This window comes from Perissodus microlepis, chromosome 12 (genome assembly GCF_051167445.1).
Source record: "Perissodus microlepis isolate ML-2025 ecotype Zambia chromosome 12, ASM5116744v1, whole genome shotgun sequence".
NCBI lineage: Eukaryota > Metazoa > Chordata > Actinopteri > Cichliformes > Cichlidae > Perissodus > Perissodus microlepis.
The window spans coordinates 16,857,053-16,878,400 of record NC_140472.1 but is presented as its reverse complement, the minus strand read 5'-3'; the positions used below and the strand labels follow the sequence as shown (position 1 = coordinate 16,878,400).

General features: G+C 39.7%; 2 protein-coding genes across 2 annotated transcripts in view; one reads left to right on the top strand and one right to left on the bottom strand.

The window, feature by feature from the left end:
• vcana (versican a) overlaps window positions 1-7,115 on the top strand; it is a 51,556-nt gene extending 44,441 nt beyond the window's left edge. Inside the window, exons 9-15 of the mRNA XM_084945856.1 lie at window positions 64-177; window positions 295-408; window positions 1,649-1,807; window positions 2,085-2,167; window positions 4,182-4,326; window positions 4,440-4,622; window positions 5,249-7,115. Of these exons, the coding sequence (XP_084801982.1) occupies window positions 64-177; window positions 295-408; window positions 1,649-1,807; window positions 2,085-2,167; window positions 4,182-4,326; window positions 4,440-4,622; window positions 5,249-5,406 (956 nt within the window). The 3' untranslated portion in view covers window positions 5,407-7,115. The remainder of the gene's footprint in view (window positions 1-63; window positions 178-294; window positions 409-1,648; window positions 1,808-2,084; window positions 2,168-4,181; window positions 4,327-4,439; window positions 4,623-5,248) is intronic.
• A 1,928-nt stretch (window positions 7,116-9,043) lies between these two features.
• Window positions 9,044-16,321, bottom strand: LOC146376033 (hyaluronan and proteoglycan link protein 1-like). The gene is made up of 4 exons (XM_084946969.1): window positions 16,026-16,321; window positions 11,331-11,675; window positions 10,731-11,030; window positions 9,044-10,614 (listed from the first exon to the last, which is right to left on the bottom strand). Exons 1-4 carry the CDS (start codon window positions 16,102-16,104, stop codon window positions 10,325-10,327), a joined length of 1,014 nt encoding a protein of 337 aa, XP_084803095.1. The 5' UTR covers window positions 16,105-16,321; the 3' UTR covers window positions 9,044-10,324.
• Between the last annotated feature and the right edge of the window lie 5,027 nt (window positions 16,322-21,348).

Genomic DNA, 21,348 nt, shown 5'->3' with positions numbered 1-21,348 from the left:
CAAAAAAATGAATACCCCAATAAACTTCTGTTTAATTCGACTTTTATTTTACTTTGCCATCAGGAATTGACTCATGCACAGAGGATGTTTGTCTAAATGGAGGCTCTTGCTTGAGGATTGGCAGCACCTATACCTGTCACTGTGCTCCTGGTTTCAGTGGTCATCAATGTGAAATAGGTAGGACAATTCTTGCAAAGCTCACATGAAGCATTGCTAAAAGAACGTGTAATATTTCTGGGACTACAAGTTGTTTTGCTCATCTGCTCCTATTGATTATGTCTGTTTCTTATGAAGATATTGATGAGTGTGAATCAAACCCTTGCCGCAATGGAGGCACGTGTGTCGATGGCTTGGCTTCTTTCACATGTGTGTGTCTCCCAAGCTATGCTGGGCTGTTTTGTGAAGAGGGTAAGTTTGGAATTAATTTAACAATTTTTCTCTCTAGATTCTTTCTTCTTATTATTTTTCCCATTAATAAAACTCATCGGTTATTTCTGGGCTGGTCTCAATTATCCAAATTGAGCTAGTGCTAAGCACATATAAGAGAGAAACAAAATGTTAACATTAGAGCCTCTTATATTTGACTATGTATTTAGACATTTAACATATTACTCAGTTGAGTGAACCACAAAAATGTTTAGACACGCCACATTAAATATAATCATACTGTTTGCATACAGCTGATCGACGTCTCGTCCTCAGGCGTCAGCTGACTAATCAACAACATCTTTATTTCATCACCACAGCTTTTTTTTTTACTGTTTCTTTTTGGTGTCTCGTTGTAGCTAACATACTTCAAAACCCCTTGAATTCTCAAAGATTTCAGTTCCTTAGTATTTAAAGATATGGCCTGTTGTCATCAAGTTCAATCCAGTCAGAGTAAATGCATGCTAGATCTCAAATCACTATATTTCCATCTAAGACAACTTTACTGGACTAGAAAATGCAATGAAGTCTCTGAGTTCTTGCTTAAAAAAGTTTATCTGGACAAGGGAGTTCTGGAATATTTAAGAAAAAATTATTTTACTGTTACCAGTTGAAACATATATTTACACCAAGTGTGCTGAAACCAAGGCAATATGTGCCTTGGCTGATGTCTCTTGACCAGTGTCTACACCCTAAATTTTGTTAGTCACTCAACAGTGAATCCCACCCAGATATTCTACTCAGACACAGCTGCTGTCTGACTAAGTTTTGCCAAAAAAAAAAAAAAAACTTGATGTGGAACCTAAAGAAAGATTATACCTATGTTTTTGTGTATTAGACTTTCAAGGCTGAATTAAGGAGAGGGGACAGATAAACAGACTCTATACTAAAGTGTATAAGTTTAGAAATACATGCCATTAACAGAGTAAAGCTTCAGAGTTTGAAATAAATCTGATCTGTTTATGGCTGAACTAATACATTAGTTTATCACATTTCTGATTTATGCAGAATCACATACACCAACAGAAGGTCTGATGGATCAGTTTGCTCCTGTATAAGGCCTAGATTAGATAATGCCATAAATGTTAGTTTGTGAGACTGATACATGGATTGAATTAAGAGCTAAAGTCTATTCCTCAGTTTATTTCATGTCTGTTTATCTGTTGCACATCTCTTTCTGTTTTCTGTATACCTCATTCCCTCTCACTCTGTCTTCTATCAGATACAGAAACATGTGACTACGGCTGGCATAAGTTTCAAGGCCACTGCTACAAGTACTTCCCTCAGAGGAAAAACTGGGACACAGCAGAGAGAGAGTGCCGCATCAACGGGGCTCATCTCACAAGCATCCTGTCCCACGAGGAGCAACAATATGTCAACCGTAAGTTCACGACAGGTGTAAATAATTAACAATACTTTTGATAAATGTGATAAAGATGATACTTAATAAAAAAAACCCTAATTAATGGGAAATTTTCTCTCATAAAGCCAACTCAAGAACAAATACGTGTTTGGGTAGAGGCTATGCAAGATAAGGGTTCGAGCAATGAAAACGTCCACGTTATCTTGGGCTTTCTCCTGCACTTTCTCTGACTTACCAGTCCTAAAATGGAAATAGGCTAACTGAGGAATGTAACTGGTTGTGTTTTACTTGGCAGGTCTTGGACAGGACTACCAGTGGATCGGCCTGAATGATAAGATGTATGACAACGACTTCCGCTGGACCGATGGTTGCCCTATGGTAAGACAGGATGCTTTCTTACATATTATCGACTCAACAAACATGGCACCGGAGCAGTGTAAATATGCGCAATGCTGTTGACAGATTTAGTCATTTAGGGAGGGTCTTTCCTTTCTGGGAGTCGCATTGCCGTTCTCATGACGCATTCTCCTCCGCCTCATGTCGCTACACCCCGGTGACCGCTGTGGTAATAAATCTGATGGAGAACATGGTGTATTTCATTTTAACTCCTTTTAATGAGTATGAGCTCTGCGTAGAAAAACAAATAGCTTCCACAAAGCAAAAATAAATAAATAAATTAAAAGTTAGAGTTAATATTTGCTATAGTCCTTCTAGCTGCTGACCACTAAACAGAAAAGAAACTAAGTACAATATATACTGTGCTTAAGATTTGCACACACTGACGTTCTTGCTTCAAAGATGGCCTTCCAGACCCAGAGAAAGGCAGGAAGCATTGAGCCAGCCTGGGGGTTAAAAGATAAGCACAGGCCTGCTGTGGAGGCTGTTCCACTGCTGAAAGAATGAGGGGTGATGAAGGTGTGAGTGACACAGTGGAGAGGGGACTTTGTCAGGCGTAGACAGGTATGGTTCCTCTTTATCCCCCACACTCATGAGCAGGCCCAACCAACAGGCAACCACCCAGGGAAAAAGGCCACCAAAGCAGGCAGACACACAGATGGACAGCACCTGTGCTCAGCTGTAGAATGAGTTAAAAAAAAAAAATACACTGGATTGAGGGTGCCCAGGGGGTCTGTGTGGGTGGTCACCTCCAGTGGACTTAAATGTAATAAATAAGACTGATTGTAAATAACTGTGAACTATTTACAACAGCAAAAGAAAAGACCAGTGATTAAATAATTACTATAGAGAATTGAAACACACAGGCTGGAAAATCTTCGGATGTGTGTTTAGGTGTGGGTGATCAAAGTTTGTTTGAATGTTCTGAGGAGGATGCAGACCTGCTGAGGAGTTGATGGGTCAGCCATTTGTTAACCTGAAGCAAGCTGAGCAGGAAGTCAGAGCATGTTTGTTAACCATAATGAGAGAGCAGCGGAGCCTCAAGGCATGATTGGTGGGGTGGGGGGGGGGTCTGTCACAGCTTTGAAGAAAGCTTTTGAACCTAGAATGTGCTGAAAGACTGCAGGTAGCACCGATGCCAGCTCGAATGCCTCGCAGCATTGCAGCTGTGTGTATGCTGTATTAATGTATGAATGTACATGTGCTGTTGTGGAATTTTGTTCCTGGAGATGTACAATCGTAACGCTTGACATGTCGGCTAATGATGAAAAGACATCACATACTAATGGTTGTCCGTTATCCCAAAACTCTGTAGTGTGAAAGACACATTAGTTGTTACACGGGATACCAGTCATGCCAAGTATGCGATACTGAATCAGGGGTGTAGACTGCACTGACTATAAAATCCAAGCTACTCTTATTTTTGTGTAAATAGTAGGTTACTGTGACATTTACAGCAGGATAATGCAGATGGCTCTTCTCTGGACAAAGTTTATGAGCCCATTTTATAAACCTTTCGTTTTTGCCTTTTGAGTCTGGTTTGCTCAGAATTGGCCTACATAAAGATACACTTTCTCCCTCTTGTGGACAGTAATTAGAATTGCAATGATGAAAAGGAAAAGGAAAAAGAAAAGGATTTTGGCTTCACTTTTTTCTAGCGAGACATGTAGCAGGCACAATATTTGTAGTGATTTGGTAACCTTTACCGTACAAGTGCCTAGTGGTATACACATTGCCCTAACAAGCAAAAAATCCTCAGTTTGATCTTGGGTGGAGAGACTATTCCCTTTTGGCTTGTGTCAGGAAGGACATTTGGTGTAAAAATCTGCCAAATCAAATATGAAGAGCTACTGCTGCAGTGACCCTTCAACAGGAGTGTCTATAGATAATGTCTGTAAATAGTGTCTATTTTACTAATAAGAAAGCAAAGCTGTTAGGCTTAGAATGTAGTTTAATAACAGTAATGTTTTACTCTGATTGCCTGCTCTTATTTTAGCAATATGAAAACTGGAGGCCCAACCAGCCTGACAGCTTCTTCTCTGCTGGCGAGGACTGTGTGGTGATGATATGGCATGAGGATGGTCAGTGGAATGATGTTCCTTGCAACTACCACCTCACTTTCACCTGCAAGAAGGGCACAGGTAAAAAACAAACAAACAAAAAATCCACTTCCAAATTTTCTTTGGGTAAAAATGCAAACCCATAGTTCCTGTAAAATTCCTTATCAAATGCCTTTGTCTCGTCTGGTTTACAGTGGCCTGTAGTCAGCCTCCTGTGGTAGAGAATGCACGTTCCTTTGGGAAGACACGTGAACGGTATGAGATCAACTCGCTGGTGAGGTACCAGTGCCGTATAGGCTTTATTCAGAGACATGTCCCAACTATCCGTTGTCGTGGGAATGGACGATGGGATATCCCAAAAATCAGCTGCATGAACCGTAAGTACACAAACTGTTGCTCTCAATAGAGAGACATTACTCTGATATGTATGGAGTGTCAAAAGTGCCAAAACTGAAAAAAAAACCAAAAAACATTTAGTATGTTATTTATTAATTTAATATTTTTATGCTTGCATTTATTTATATGTTGTTACTTGTTTGCATTTTGTCCCAGCCCTGAATATTTATCATATTTTCTTAATACATTGGCATTTAACTGCCCTCAGATGCCTATTAGGAGCAACCCTTATTTCTGAAGTGCATGGTTTTTGAATTTTCAAAATTTGTCATTAAATGTTTTCTTGTTGTCAAACGTTATCTTTATGGGTGAAAGAGTTAATGCTTAATTAATTCATAATTTTCTTTAAAACAGCTGTGGTTATGTTCTAAATAAATTCTTTTTGTTTCAAGTTTTCATTGGCTAAAATATATTTTCCTGATCAGCCAACAACAAAATTTGACCTTCATTGTAATATTGAAGCACAGAGAACAACATATATTTTGGTGCATTTAATAAGATATAAACCTATTTACTGAGTTTGGTACTCAGCATTAATCCAATGTGTAAGATTTTGACAAATAATTATAGTTTGAGAGCTAAAATGTGATTTTTTTCCCCCCAACAGCCTCAAGCTATCAGAGGACCTTTATCAGAAGGCATCAGCACAATAGTCTCTACAGCATCCACAACTTCAATAACTGGCAAGATGAGTCCTTCCACTTTCGTCATCAGCTCCGCCGAGGAAGAAGACACAAAATAGAACATAAGTGGAAGACGCAGTGATTGCCAAATAACACGACACACCTGAGACGAGAGCACGTGCCAGATGCTTGTTTGAAAAGAACAAAAAAAAAAAGCACATGAGAAAACTTATCAAAGAAAAAAAAAAACAACCTGCAGTTTTTGCCAATGGAATCTTACAAAGTGCCTTTTATAGACATGTAGATACAAGACTTTTTCTTATCAAGGGGCACTATTTTATAATAATGCCAATGTGGATTAAAAAAAGTTTCAGCTGGCTACTGGAAAAGCAAAAACTACTCTTATCATACTTAAAAAACACTAAAATCACCCTTTTTCATGATGGTTGTCTAGTCAATTTTAAAATCAACTGGGCTATTTAAAATCTATGCAAGTGTTCATTTTCTAATAGAAAGAAAGAGATTATACTGCTCATGTAAATATTAATATTGTGCTGTTTTAATTTGGGCTTCCTTTTTTATTGCGCTTGCAAAGAACTCATATCACATGAGTTAAACATTATGTTGAATACAAAGAGCTATAAACTTTCTTACATACAGATCTTTTCCCAGAATTTATAGCTCATTCTATAAAGGGGCAAATTATACCCTGACATGGTTTGACAGGTTTCCTGTGTAGTAGTTATTCACATTCTAGATTAAAATATCACAAGTCTGGGGAAAGTTTTTCACTGATTGCTTGGTTGTCAGCTTCTTTGTGATGGCAGCTTTTAGTATCAAATTATCACCTTTCATTCTCTTCTGCTGTCATCAGATATATGTCAGACTAAATGTTTATAAAGAGATTTCTATAGATAGATTTTAAAAAATGTAACTGACATTTTCTTTTGTAGGAGACAGTTCAATATGAAAGATTGCTCTCTAAGTGCCTATCGACAAAGCCTTTATCAACAGATGGAAATTGATGACTATCGTCTACTTCAAAAGGAAAGTGCAGCTCAAGAAGCCTCTATTTTCTGCTCAAATATGTTCATTGCATAGCCTTTAATTAGTCACAACAGCATGTTTACAATAACTTATATAACTAATGCTGTGCATAATCACACACCAAAGACTCTTGCTGTCATCTGTTGTGGGGTAGCTTATATGTAAGTCTTTTTTTTTTCTCTTTTGGTATGATTTCTAAAAAAATTTGTTTCTGTTATCGTGGTCAATTAAGATCAGTCATTGAGAGAATGTATTTTGTGAATCACTCAGAAAGACTTGAACGTAACAGCTGTTTAGGCAGAGATGCGTATAATTTATTTTCAAGCTGCTCTTGATTGCTTTACTTGTTTTACTGATAAAATATGATTCTGTCACTTGGGCCTCACGGGGATTCTTTTTAAATGTTTTTATTGTTTGTTCACCAGGACGCCGGCAACATTTGCATGCTAACAGTCTAAAAGTAATTACTCAGCAATATGATCCATTTACATGCCTTCTTCTTTTTCTTTCTTCTTCTTTGTTTTTGTTTTTTTTTTTTCAACTTTAATGGCAACAGTGGACCAAAGAACTCAGAGACACACATCAGCAATAATCTGCATCGATTTTGTTCTGTAACATTAACAGACGTGAATTTTTTTAAGGAGAAATGTTGTTTTGTTGTCTGAGTATTTGTCTGTGTGTTTTAGCCTTGATGTGCACATAATATAATTTTATATTTATAAGTGTTTCTTTTTTTAAAGATTACTTTACAATGTGAATGGTTGGTACGTTTGTGAATTAAAAAAAACCCTGTTTTTTAACTGTTGTTTTTCCTGCTTTAAATCACCAATGAAATAAAAATAAAGATACAAATATTATTTACTTACAAAATTAAATTTGTTGACCAGATTTTTTGCAGATCTTATTCAGATCTAATTAGTCCAGAGTTTGTCCTTCTTGTAATGTTTTGATAGTGTAGCAATCTTATTACACTTTTCTTTATAATGATTAGAGTTTTTATTATATAGGAAATGTGCTGCAAAATTGCAGAAGCCAGGTAATGAAGTTGAACAAATTGTAAAACATGGGTCTTCTTGTACGAAAGCTGATTTAGGATGCAGTGTGCACTACAGTGATTTCCCCAGCAGGTAGTGCTATCAGCCTTGCTCATGAACTGGAGATTTTTTCTGCTATCACGTTTCATTTTTTTTAGCACCCACACAACTTATGGACACTAAGCATATAATGATGAATTTAAACTTCATGTGAATCGCACTGTATGGAAAATCATACCAGTATCCAATTTTTCAAAGTATTGCGGTGTCTTACACATACATCACACACTTGTAGAAAAACCTATCAGACATGCTCTGCAAGCCTGTTGGTACATGCAGGGGGAGAAGATAGGAAGTGGCAATGTGAATGTGAATTGTAGCAAACATATTGAGCTAAAACTGGATTAGGGAAAAGTGATGCCATGCAGAAAAGGCTGATGCTTCAGTACTGTGAACCTGCATAAGGATACCCCACTACTTTTCTCTTTTCTTTTTAGTGAATAGCATGAGTAAAAGTGGTCTTCTTGAAAAACATCTTGAGTCTACATGCTGGTGCATAAAGGATCCACATGAATTCCCTGGGTGGAAAATCAGAAGCTTTTTGACTACATTACCTTTCACTACTACTCCCACAGTGCCTGTTTATGCAGCAGTCACTTGGAGTTCACATTGTTGCTTACTAATAACACAAAGCACCATTACCTGAGTAACAACATCAGGTTGGACATTGTAATCTGTGTGCAAGCTAAGCTGCGTTTTTCTCTGTGAGTGCCAACTCTGTCGTTAGAGGAGACGTGACTTGTGATTAATGGCTGCTCCTGGATGCTCCGCATCGAGTCAGACCTGAAATCCTGCCTCGCGAAGTGCAGATGTCTCAAAAACCCCTAGGCCTGAGTTTCACTGGGATTTAACAGAAGTTCTAGATTTATTTTGGAAATGAAATGCTCCCAAGCTCTTACTGACTTCTTCAGCTTAGCAGGCACCTTAGAATAAAGTGTACCATTCACTTAATGCCATAATGTTTGGAGGGTTTTATTTTCCATACATGCATATCTGGAATTCTGTCAAGCATCTGGGATGTAGCTAAACAGCCAGACTAGTGCACTGCACTGGACTGGTTGAAGTCAACAGACTGCTCATTGATTTGACTGTCTGCCTAAACACACAGAGGCCCAAAGAACAGCTCACTTGATGCCAGCTGTTTAAATACATGTATATAGTCTTTTGTATAATACAAGTGCAAAAATCTATAGTTTATGTACACAGTTTATTCCTCAAAAATATCTGCTGTTGCTTTTAGCTGCATTATCCAAAAAACGTTACCTAAGATGGATCGCACACATTTACATTTGTCTAGCATTTCCCTGCTGTATCCACCTAAATCTGACCCCGTTCCCAGAGATTCCCACAAGCCTCTTAAAGACTGTGCTACTGTTCCCTTTGTCTGACTTAGTGGTGGGTTGGCAGCCTGGCACTGAAGATAAAAATGGCAAAGAATAAATGAATGTGGGGAGAGTCTAATCTTAAGTCCTTTCAGTTGACATGGCTTTACGCCAAATTCATGGCCTCCAATTTGGCAACTTAAACAATCCCATTTAGGTCCCTGCTTAAACTTCAACATCTCCACATGCTGCATGATTTTGCTCCAGTAAAATAAGAAGGAATGCAATTTTTAAAAAAGGAATATATGATTCAAAATGGATTTAAGAGTTGTGTTCTTTATTTCAAACAGCTTCATTTGAAAAGGTACAAGGTGCTAAGATACAAAATGTTTTTTCCTTGACAACTTGAGTTTTATTATTACAAACAATGCATCACCACATTATTGCATGTGTTCTACAGTGAGTGCCATATCTCTGTATCTCTAGAAAAGTTTTGTTGCACCTCTAATTACCATCTGTGAGTGTGATTGATCATCAAAATACGAATTGAAATTTTGCAGCTCATAGACACAATATGAAGATGTGCAACTGCATCAGTGGTCATGTGCAACCAAACATTTAATAGTCATATATTAACTGCTGTAACATTAGATTTCTTCTAGAAAATGCCACTCGTGTGTTGGGACAAATCACATCTTCAGTTTAACTTCTCCGCTAAAATCCTACTAGTGTTAGAAACTTAATCTGTAGTTTTTCTTGAAAAGCACATTATGCACATGTAAAAAACAAACAAACAAACAACAAAAAACTATCAGTAACCCATCATTAAAAAGTAAAAACCTTTTGTTAGGACAGAAGAATAAATTGCATTAGATTATAGTGGTCTTTCCGACTGTAACTGGAAATTCTGGTAATTGAAGCTTTCACAGCAAAAAGAGTTGTAGACCAAAACGTTTACCTTCATTTTCTTTGCAAATATTTTGATCACAACTATTCTGTCTGAAAAGCTTTTTTTTTTTAATTTTTCAGTTTCAGAAGCTAAAAGCAAACAACATGCAAACGATCACTTTGTGCAGGGTAACAAGTACCCATAGCAGTTTGTAATAAATTTAACGTAATTCCCAAATGCCGAACTCGATAAAAATAAAATGTCACGCTTTTTTGTTCTTGCAGACTTTAAAGCAGCACATGTCAACTGCACGTGTGCATATTTGCACTACATTTGGAACTTCACAAATCCAATCATTTTTTGCAGGACACAAACTGTAGTCAGATTATGCTAACCATTTACTTCTCTGTCTCTGTTTCATCAGTCACACTTTACCTTTACTTAATACTCTGTGTAAAACCAATGAAAGCCACCTATAGGAAAATGCAAAACATAATAGCTACAGGTCATTTTTTTAATTCTTAGGAGGGTATAAGATGTATGCATGTATGTATATATATATGTATTTTTAGGGTTATCACAGCTTTAGAAAGGTACTGGGTTCATGCTAGATTAGATCAAAAGCTTATCTGCTTCATTGTTGATTTTACTGGTTGTGGCTTTTGCTGCTCTTTGGTGGTCATGGCTTATTTAGACCTATCTAACCCATCACTGATCAGGCTTGTAGCAATACACGCCATAGGACTTCACTGTCTTGTCGGGAAACCCAACAAAGCGCACTGCTGCTTCTGTGGGGCTGCAGTTCTTCCGTGGCCTGGAGATGGGGTACCGGACACTTCCATCAGCCAGCCAGCCGGCATCACAGCGATCATAGCCCTCAAGCTTCCAGGCAGCAAACATGTGGCCCACCTTGGCAATCTCTGCACCGTCATCTCTGCATGCCTCCACAGCCTCATCGAAGGTCAGCCTTTCAGGCTGGACCAGCCAATAGAAATGACCTGACAGCAGATAAGGCAAACAAGACAGAATAATTCAAGCAGATGCGCTACTATATAAACGTACTAGTCTTTGTGGTCACTGTGTTTCATGTACAAAGACATTTTTATTAACTGACCTTTGAGTGCAGTAGTATAGCAGAACACATCAAATTGCCTAATCTTCTCTTGGCGTCCATAGGTTCTGAGGCCAGGCCCATTGTTGGAGCCACCACAAGGATGTCTGGGTTTGGTGATAGGATACTGCACTGTGCCGTCACTTAACCATCCAGCGTTGCACCAATCCAACCCGCCTTTCCACGCAGCAAGCAGCTGTTCATGTGAGGCAATTACAGCTTCCTGGTCCTCACAGGCTTGCACGGCATTGTTGAAGTTCAGGTTGTATCGGCCCAAAGGAGGGTAGTATGGGAACACGACACCTGAACGAAGTAGATCAGATGAAAATATGAGGAAGAAAGCAAGTGCTGTCTCTCTTGTTTTGTCTCTCTTGAATATTATATATATATATAATTTAATTTTGCAGAATACAGTATAATAGTACAATAGATAGTACAATCCCGTTCAGGGGGGGATACGTTCGTGATGCTGCATGGTAACAAGCGTATACCAGTTTTTTTTTTTTAATGAAATTGAACATATTATTAAATGAATTTCAAAAAAGTGTAAGTATGGAAATAGTAACAAAACAAAATAACAAAACAAGATAAAACAGGATTTACCAGTCATCAGACCAGCATGCACCTCCAAGACAACCTCTTGCAGTGAATCTTCAATCCCGTTGTCGATGTCACAGTGATATTTTCCCTTGTCGTCCATGGAGACTTCAGTCATTATTAAAGAGGCATCTTCACTGTCGAGGTCCTGCAAGAAGACACGGCCCTCAAAGCTCCCATAGGCCCTCATGTGTGGTCCCATTTTAACCAGCACATCCTCGTTCAGAGCTTCATCATCTTCCACCTTTGTCCATTTTATCCGGTGTCCGTTGTCGCCAAAGGACACCGTGTCTGAGGACAAGATCCTGCAAGGCAGGGTGATGTTGCCACCTAGTTCAGCAGAAACCTTGACTAGAAAAGAAGAAATATGATATAACCTTTCTGCTCTTGTTTAGAATTATGATACTTGGATAAAAAAACCAAAACAAAAAAACCCTTTGTATAACATTTTTATGTAATGATTTTCAATGCAAAAAAGGGGGAAAAAATTGTAGAAACACTTTTTTAAACTTCTCCTTGTTGCCTTTTTTTTGTTTGCCTTGTTAATGAAGCAGCTACACTACGTATTTTGGCATGTCTATAATGTTTGTATTATTGTAATATATAATACACAGTGTGACATCTGAAGCATTGCATCACACAAACCCAGTGAAGAGTCTGGAGTCTGTTTGGTTTATTAAATGTAATATTGGGCACCGGCCAGTCCTCAGCCCTGAAAGCCAATAATCCTTTTTCAGTCTCCGTCCTGCTGTTGTCAGTACTTGCACTTATAAGCCGTTGGTTCCTCAGCATTAACTCACAAAATGAAGTGCTTTTCTTTCATCCACTACATCTGATTTGTGTTAAGTGTGTCAGGCACATAAATAATGGGAAAAGAGAGCAGATAATATTGTTGACAAAATACAGAATCTAGCTGTCATCATTATTTCTTTTACTTATTTCCTCTGTGCACTCCCTCTCTATCTTTCCTGTCCAAGCTAGGCCAGCCTTTAACTCAAAATGACAGGTCATCTGTGTCTCACCACCGGGCTTGCTTAGTTAAGACCCCAGCCAGGAAAGAGAGTGGGGGCTGTCTGTGCCAGACAATAACGAGCACTAGATAAATGCATGTAGACAGGACCGCTGACACCCCCTGCCCCTATCCTCAACCTATAAACACACCGCAGTTTAACCTTTTAAACGTGTAACGTGTAAACATAAGTGAGGTAAGGTAAGAAGCACCGCACAAGACTTTTTTATTATATTCATAAATAACCCGTCTTGTTCTTTAAGTTTCGGGTACTCATTAAAAAGTATAGGCGCTACTCTGTGTCTTTTCTCACTCACTCAGTATGGACGATCTGCATGTAAGTCTGCAGTCAGCTTCTGATTTCTGACTGAGGATGCAGCTTTCATGTTGAAGGCCTTTCACTTTGAGCAGCCACACCTGAGCTTGACTGGAATACTGTGTCGCTGGCTCTTCAGCGGGAAACATTTCCCACATGGCTATTACAGGAAATAAAAGTAGACAGTGGCTTTGACTCTGCTCAAACCACAACCTTCCCTCAGAACACACACACTCACAGTGGAGTGACACTGAATGAACCTCTCGTCAAACGCCTGCCGAAACTGTCCCGGTTCACACAGTAGAAGTGTGTCTGGAGTTCGTTCAGTGGTTCTCAGATCATTAGAATTGAGAACTCCCGCGCGAGGAATTAATTAGCAAAGGCAGTGCTGACAGACCTAATCTACCCTTCAGTCTCACCTTATGCCACTCTAAACTCTATGTTCTCATTTCTTTCATGAGGCTGCACATGCCAGTGACTACCTCTATTACCAAATCACCACACCCATTGCCTCACTTGCCTCTTGAGTGGTCACTGAGACGCCAGGTATTTTATGAGCTCGGAAAAACACTTCTGCCGCTGCTAATTGCCAGTGTCTGGACAAGAGTCGTCTTTGGCCGTTTTGTCAGAGAGAAATGACTCACAGCTTCGCCGTGCCTCGTAAACACTCTGCATGGGTAACGCTGTGCATGAAGTAGAATTGAAACCTGAGGCATCCAGGATGACTGAACTGGCAGAGGTAAGGGCAATGCTGACATCAACACAGACTCACCAGATGTAATTACAGCCAACAGTGATGTCTGAAATTATTAGAAAACAGAGTAAAGGGCTTCATTGTAGTGTCTCGTGAGAACACTGTTAGAATGTTAAATCAAGAGCCTCTGTGTGAGCTGTAACCCTGAGGAGGACGGAGCCAATTCAGTGAATGCTGAAGTATGAACTGCTTGGGATGATGTTAAACGAAGGCACAGTAAATAAATTTGTCTTTTTATTTGTTCTGAACCCTTGACAGTTACAATCCCAGAGAGACAGATGCATGTTAAAGCAACTCCTGAATTTCTACTGCTCCTGCAGTTACCACTAGACAGACATCCCAGAGGAGACTGTGGCCCTGGCCATGCGAGACATGCTGCACATATAAAGCAACAGCCTACTGCGGGTAGTAATCCTTCTGGGAAGAGAGGGAAGCCTTTCTTTTCTTTGCCATTCTCCAACCGTCTGCAACCCTCTGAGGCCCAAGGTGGTTCCAAATTGTCATAATTATTGGTGGTCAAATAATAGGGAACCATTATGACTGACACTTTTGTCAACTGTGCAGCAGTTGACAAAAAAACAAAAAAACAAACAAACCCAAAACATAAATGAACACATGTGTAGGGCAATAAAAAGAAGCTTAGCAGCTGCAGCCAAGACCACTGCCATTTTATTACCAAGCACAGTTCAGTCTCACTGTGTAAAAGGTGGTTTTAGCAAGTGATTGGAACCATCTGCTTCTTTGCAACACTGAAGTGGAAATGATCTTTACAGTGATCCAGGTCCACTCTGTGCCCCATGCATCATTTTATGCTCTTACTATACTGTATACTGTGTAACCCCCTAGCCTTTCATGCATGAAGTTACTAAACAATCAAGTTTAAAAATCTCTCTTTGAAAGGATGAAACTCTGCAGAGCAACAGTCTGCATGTTTATATCTCCTTGTGCACAAAATGCCACACCCTCTAGCAGAGCGAGCAATGCTTTACAACATCCCAAAGTGTCGCTCTCTTCTGTTACTGGCCCACGTGTCAATATGGAGAAAGAATTAACAAGTGCAGCTGGGATAAACACAGCAGGCCAACTCCTACACACGTATGCCAATAAGCTCTTTCCTGTATTCTGTCATGTAAAACAAGTGCAAACACAAAAAACCTGTGTGTGCACATCCTCGGTACAAGCGCACCATAGATTTCCATCAGAGTGATTTGTTAAATTTCTGTTGAGCTTAATAATACAGGATCAATACCACCAAAAACGTGCCTCTGCGAACATCTCATCTCCTACCCTAAACACATCTTCTCCTCACCCCAGGCCTCATTTGCAGCCAAGCCCCTTTTCCCACTCTACCACAGTAGCAACCAGGCCAGGCTTCAGTAACCAACAACCACAGTAAGCATTAGACTTAATAGACTATTACTTCACAGGAAAAGACAGAGTCATTTGGCCGCTGTTCAGCATGGGGCTCTATACATTTGGCTGTGGGTCATTAATCTTAACTCCGCTCCTGTCAGGCTGCCTGCTACCATGGGCTGATTTCCAAAAGCTCCCAGTGGCAGAGTGAGTCAGTAGGTATAAGGACAGGCAACGCCCCTCGAACTGAGGGAGAATGCACAGCTCATGTGGCCAAAAAAATATACTGTACGGAACAACGCAGCTGGCCTGGGCTGAGCAAATGCTTTTACATAATTCAGGCAATGACATCATATAAATGAACACATAAACACACACTTGTGACATCACCCGCAAATGTTTAAATGTTTGAATGACAAAAAAAATACAAGCTCTCCTCATAGAATGAAATTCTTGTCCCAACAAATAAGCCATTTCCTCTGCTCCTGGAAGAGAGACAGCTGAGACGTTCCTAATTTGACATACTGAGTCAGCTTGCAGAGCTGCTGAAAGCACATTAAATATCAGTCAATACATATAACATGAGGGCATCTCCAGCAATTCCCGTTTTTCTTTCTCTGCAGCACTAGATCTAGCTGTGTTTTATTGGGAGCAGCTTCATCTCATGGTGTCATTCTGTAGGCAGCTGTGAATTTGAAATTACAACAGCGTTATTATGGAGTGCAGGGGCTCCTTGGAAAGATTTCTCTAAGTTTTCATTTTGTGTCTGGAACAAATAGTGTCAGAAAGTTAAAAAAAAAAATCAACACCATAAATCACATTAAAGTCTGCATTTACATCCACAAAAAGGGGGACAAGCACTACCAGCCCAATTTAATCCACTGCAGCACTTGTGACCTATTTTAGGAGGACAACCAGTGGTATTACTCATTCAGCAGAGTGGGTAGGAAGCCCCTATGAATGGCAAGGGTAATTTATTCAGCAGCCTGTCCGTGCTGGGGTGGTCTGTGTGCAGCACATCAGTGAGTGTAATGCTGAGTTACACTGTGTCTGTGTGAGCGTTACCCCAGAGATGTGTTTGTTACCTGCTGCTACAACGACACCGTTATAAGACAAGCTTTTGCTGGGGTACCACTTTGCTCAGGCTTCTTGCACAGCTCATCCCCCCGCACGTACACAATTGATGCAACATCATGCATTTATAAAAGATCACACATACATACAGACACTTGGGCATGTTAAACTATTTCACATCATTTTAAATCTTACCTGTTAAGATCATCTCTTCACTGTACGCACTGCCAGCCAGGATCAAGCAGACTAAAGTGATGCACAGCAGCCTCATCATTTTCTCTCTCTCTTTTTAGTTTTTGCAAAAAGTGTTCCTTTAGCAAAAAGTTAGACGCTAAAATGTAATTTATCTATAATGTAAATATTTAAAGAAAGCTGAGCGCTTTTTCTTCTCTTTCAATTTTTACTAATCAGCTATCCCCTCCTTTTTTTCCGTTTGTTCAGCAGCCGCCTGTGGTGCTACTGGAAAGTTTGGGCTCCTCGGAGGTCCAAACAAGTGCCTTTTATTGTAGCCCAGCATGTTTGAGACCACTCCTTCTCCCCTCAGCCCATCACCATGTAGAAGCTGCAAATCAGCCCCCCTTTGCCACTTTTTATTTAAAAAAAAAAGCAACAAAAAACTCTTTTCTCTCAGGAGAAAAAAGGACAGAGCAAAACTTGTGATTATCCAGTAGGTTCTGTGTATTCGATAGAAGGGAAATTTTAATGATCTATTTGTGGTGTATGGATCACACCAGTTAGTAAAAACATAACTGTAAAATGTAAAAACTCTTTTGCATCACATGCTTTGTCTGAGGATTTGCTTTTGGTTCATTAACTCTGATTTTTTGTGGCTTCTTCCCGTTTTTATTATCCAGTGCTCTTAACCTTTAGATGCACCCGTGGGTTTTGACCCCACAGGTTTTTCTTTAAAAATCTTTAAAATGAAAAGTATTCCTCATGATATATGTTTGTAACATGAGGCCATTTGCGTTTTTATTTCTTTTTTCATTAATTTAAAAAAATTGCAGTTTTTCTATCACTACCCCGCTCTTCCACAAGTGGGGTCAAAAATGACCACAAGCAGTTCCTATTGAATCTGCTATGAACCTTTAATTCTTAGCAGCTCTGACTGTCCCACTTACAAATCTGATGAATCAGGAATTAATTTTTACACAGCAACATACATGATTTATAGTTTCCTGTGCATTTCAAACATTGTCCTTTCTGATGGTTTTTTTTAAAATATCTAACATGGCTGCTATGAGGCCAGCCAGGATCCTTGTGGACCTTGCCCTACAAATATCCAGGATGGATGAGATGAAGAGCCCATTGAAGGAACTGACTCAGAATCTGACATCTCAGATATAGAGATGACTATTGTCCTGCCACTGAACAATGCCAGTCTGGTACAGAGGAGTCCTCTGATGAGTCCTCTGAAGAGGAAATGGATATTGTGTCTAACAGAATGAGCCCCTCTTACTGCTCTTACTGGGCAGAGTTACCTCCCAGCCAGGCTAAAACACCAAGCCACAATATTCTGAATAGTTGGCCAGGGCTTGCACCTGGGTTTAGTACTGTCTCCCCAAGAGATGCATGGAAGATGTTCATGTCTGATAATATAATAGAAGAGATGCTGACATGCACAAACATGGAGGCACAAAGAGTAGCCACAGACAGGGGAAAAGAGTGGAAAAATGTAATCAAACATAAGCTCATGGCCTTCATTTGATTGACCATTCTTGCAGGAAGTGAGAAGAACTGGGATGTACGAGTCTGTGTGTTTTTTGGGAGTCCTCTGCATAACCCATTGTACAAGGCCACTATGTCAATTCGTAGATTTGAAGATATTCGCCATTTCTTGCACTTTGATGACAAGAGGACCAGAGCCTGCCCACTGAAAACAAACAACATGGCAGCTTTCCGTTACATATGGGGCCTGTTCCTGGTCAACGGCAGGCAGAAATTCATCCTCAGTGATTGTGTTACAGTGGATGAACAACTCGTGCCTTTCAGAGGGAAGACACAGCTTCTGCAGTATATGTTGAGCAAGCATACAAAAGTGATACAAGTGCTACAAAAACTGCAATTTCTTAAAATTAATGAAAAAATAAATAAAAATGCAAGTGGCCTCATGTCACAAACATGTTTTATGAGGAATACCTGGAATATGAAAATATTACAGCTCTTCGTTTTAAAGATTTTAAAGAATAACAACCGAGTTTATTGCAAAATGCATTGATTTTATTTGGGGTCACTTTTGACCCCACTCGTGGAAGAGTGTAGATACTGGTAGGTTGTGCATCCAAGGGATAATTGTCTATTTATTACGCTTCAATTAAATATAAGCTAAGAGATGAAGTCATGCACAACTATGAACTTTATGAAAGGACAGAAGGCATCTGTCTGCCCATACATGCACATGCAGGGATGTGAAAAGCACTTGAATGGCCAGAAAAAAGTGATGCACACAGAAAATGTCCCTGTGAGGGATCCTTTTATTTTAAACCTCTTAGTTTCTTTTATCTATAAAGACATCCTCCCTGCCTCTCTTTCTCCTTTGGCACTAAACATCTGTAACTAAGAAGGTAAGACAAAGTCGGCTAACACCCACTCTTCCAACCCTTACTGTAAATTGTTTGAGCTTGTTTCTCTCAGTCTCTTCTGATGTTCTGGCCAAGGCTGAGACAGCAATACTGCAGCGCATTCGGAACAGCTCTAGGGAGGTAAAATGTGGCAGAGAGGACCAGTGTGGTCCCTCTTAGATGTTTTTCAGGCGTTCTGAATGTCTTTGAAACATGGTCAAGCCTCAGGAATGGAGGAATATGGTGCTGATGCTTCTCTGGACTGCTCTAGTACCAGAATTATAACAGATGGGACATCCCAAATTGTTTATTGCTTTCTTTCTGATTCTGGCCCATCTGTCAGTCCTTCACATTCAGTAGAGATGACAGTAGGGTACACTGTGCTTCTGGTGTATATGGCAGTAATCAAAATCTCCAAGCTTAGACTTGACCCTCCAAAAAGAGGTTACATAAGACTGCCACGGGGACAGTGAAAAAGTGAACTTTGGTTCATACACCATCACAGTGTGAGGCACATTTTGAGCTTAAAACAGCGATACAATCAGCGGTATCGTATAGATTAGACACTGGAAAGGACATCAAAGCCAGTGCAATTTTTTAACGACTTACTGTTATTGACTAAACTGTATAAGTACAAAAGCCCTAACCTCCCATCAACTGACTATTTGTGACAGCATGATAATCTGGTACACATGTTTGAAAGAAATGACTTTTTGTTACAATGTTCCCATTGAGTCGTGTTGACAGAAAAATAAAAGAGGAATTGGTGTCAGCATTGGCATTGTGCACAAAACCAATACAGTCAGCAAAATGCGTTACATAGTTTAGCTTCCAGATGTATTCAAATATATTTAAAATGTGCATGGATTAAACAGCTTCAAGCATCTGGAAACCCAACATAATTTTATTTGAATATGCTTGCAAGGATTGTAGGCTTTCAGTATAAACCTTTTCTGTTTTTGTAATTATCAGACATGCACATGCCTGCTAAATGTGAGATATATTGATCTTTCATATATCCTTTTTGTTTGTTTGTTTTCTACATTTTTTTTTGCCAGATGCTGAAGCACAGCAGTCAACATGTGGAAGCTCTGCTCATCTACAGGGTCCTTCTTCAATCTTGTAAAGATGGTAAATTTGTTTTCAAGATGCATGTTTTCCCTTGCTTGTCCCAAAGAAGATGCAGAAAGCAGATCAGAATTCCAAACTTATATTCAGTGCCAAAAAATGTATTTTTATCAACAGTTTATCAACAGATAAAGGTTGATGTGATCTCACAGTAGCAATAGATTATAGAGAAAAGCATAAAACATTTTTTGTTTAAGATTACGCAAATACAGATGCACCTGTATAATTTACAGGCTTAGGTGTCCTGTGGAGATTGTCTGTTTCTCTGGGTCTGTTGTGTCAGAGCCAGGTCTCTGGGCCATGAGCACATTCACAGCTGGCCATCTGTGGACTACACTCCCAGCCTTTAGCCAGATAGGAAAATCTCCTTCCTTCCTTCCTTCCTTTCCTAATCAAGATTCATAGTCTGCTATTTATTAACAAGAAGTCATGGCAACAAATAGCAGTTTTTTGGGTCCTGGCCAAAATAAGGCATCGACAGGCAGGATAGGAAGAGTGACTGTCAGGACCCCTGGGACTTTCTTATGTAATCCTCCTCATGACACTAGACAGGAAAAGGTCAAAGCTGAACAAGCATGGGTTAGACATTTTCACATTAGCCACCGCCAAACACGTGTTCCTCATTATCTACACATGATTAGACAATAGAAGAAGTTTACACGAGGATAACAGGCTGCTCAATCTTGGTAATGGAACAAAGAAGCCAAAAGCTTGGACTTTAAAAGGTTTGGGTGGGACGGGAAAGCTAATATGTAGATTCAGACGTAAGCAGAGGAGCTTTGACGCCCACGCATCTGGTGTTTCTCAGTCATCCTCTCCATATCAGATCAGCGAGAAACAAAAAGAGCCTTTTTCTCTTCGTGTTTTGTCATGGATATTCTCAGTCAACAAATCCTGAGATGGGATGGATCCACACCTTCGCTTGGCTCTTCTGGCTCTTCTGTGTGCCATCTGTGCACTATGACTGAAAGACAGCCAGGGTGACTTAGGCAGAAGCATAACAGAACTCTGGCTGTGTGTTGGGACATGTCATCCATTCGCTGTTTTGGACCTGACACACACAAACCACAATGCAGCAGTTAAGAAACTCATAAGGTTTGAATGATTCTTCAAATCTCAGTGAAGATCAAGAAATCAAAAGCCACTGAAACATAACTTGACATTTATATCACCTAGCCTGTTAGTGATGTCTGGTACTGGTGTCTGGGTAGATGCTGTAATGTCATATTATAAATTTGTTACCTAAAATGTATTATACTTTATCAAAAGAAACACTGAAATGAGCCCTTCAAATTGTCTTTGAAGCAGTCCTAATTCAATGAATCTGTTCTCTTTGAGATCCGTCTGTCTTGAGATCCCACCAAATTTTCATATTCACTGCTACATAACATAAATCTCCATCATTATGTACAGAATCACACACCTAAGATTTCTCTGTCTAATGAGGATATAGTTTGTTAGCACTATCACAAACCAACATTTGTTTCTGTTTTTCTTTGTGTTCTCTTTTTTCTCATGTCTCCATCTGGAGGCTGGCCTTGTCCTTGTACTTGGCTGCCAAGATCTCACTGTTAGCATTTGGGGATATGTGTGTGTGTGTGTGTGTGTGTGGGGGGGGGGGGGGGGGTCATGTGGTTGGAGGGCAAAGGCATGTGGGAGAGTCACAACAGTAACAACACTTGTGGAAACGCAGCACTTATGTCAGCTCACAAGTGTAAATCATAAAGTTGAGCGTGGTTGGTCACCGCTGGGCGCCTGAATTTTGGCTGTCGGCAACAACATTTAAAACTTTTAATTGAGCTGATGGAATTAAATCATTGTGTCAATAT

Excerpts from the sequence above, each read along its gene's own strand:
- LOC146376033 (XM_084946969.1), bottom strand. The coding sequence starts at position 16,104 with ATGATGAGGCTGCTGTGCATCACTTTAGTCTGCTTGATCCTGGCTGGC. Across the intron at positions 11,676-16,025 it reads TGAAGAGATGATCTTAACAG|TCAAGGTTTCTGCTGAACTA; the intron begins GTAAGATTTAAA and ends CTTCTTTTCTAG. Across the intron at positions 10,615-10,730 it reads CTATACTACTGCACTCAAAG|GTCATTTCTATTGGCTGGTC; the intron begins GTCAGTTAATAA and ends ATCTGCTGTCAG.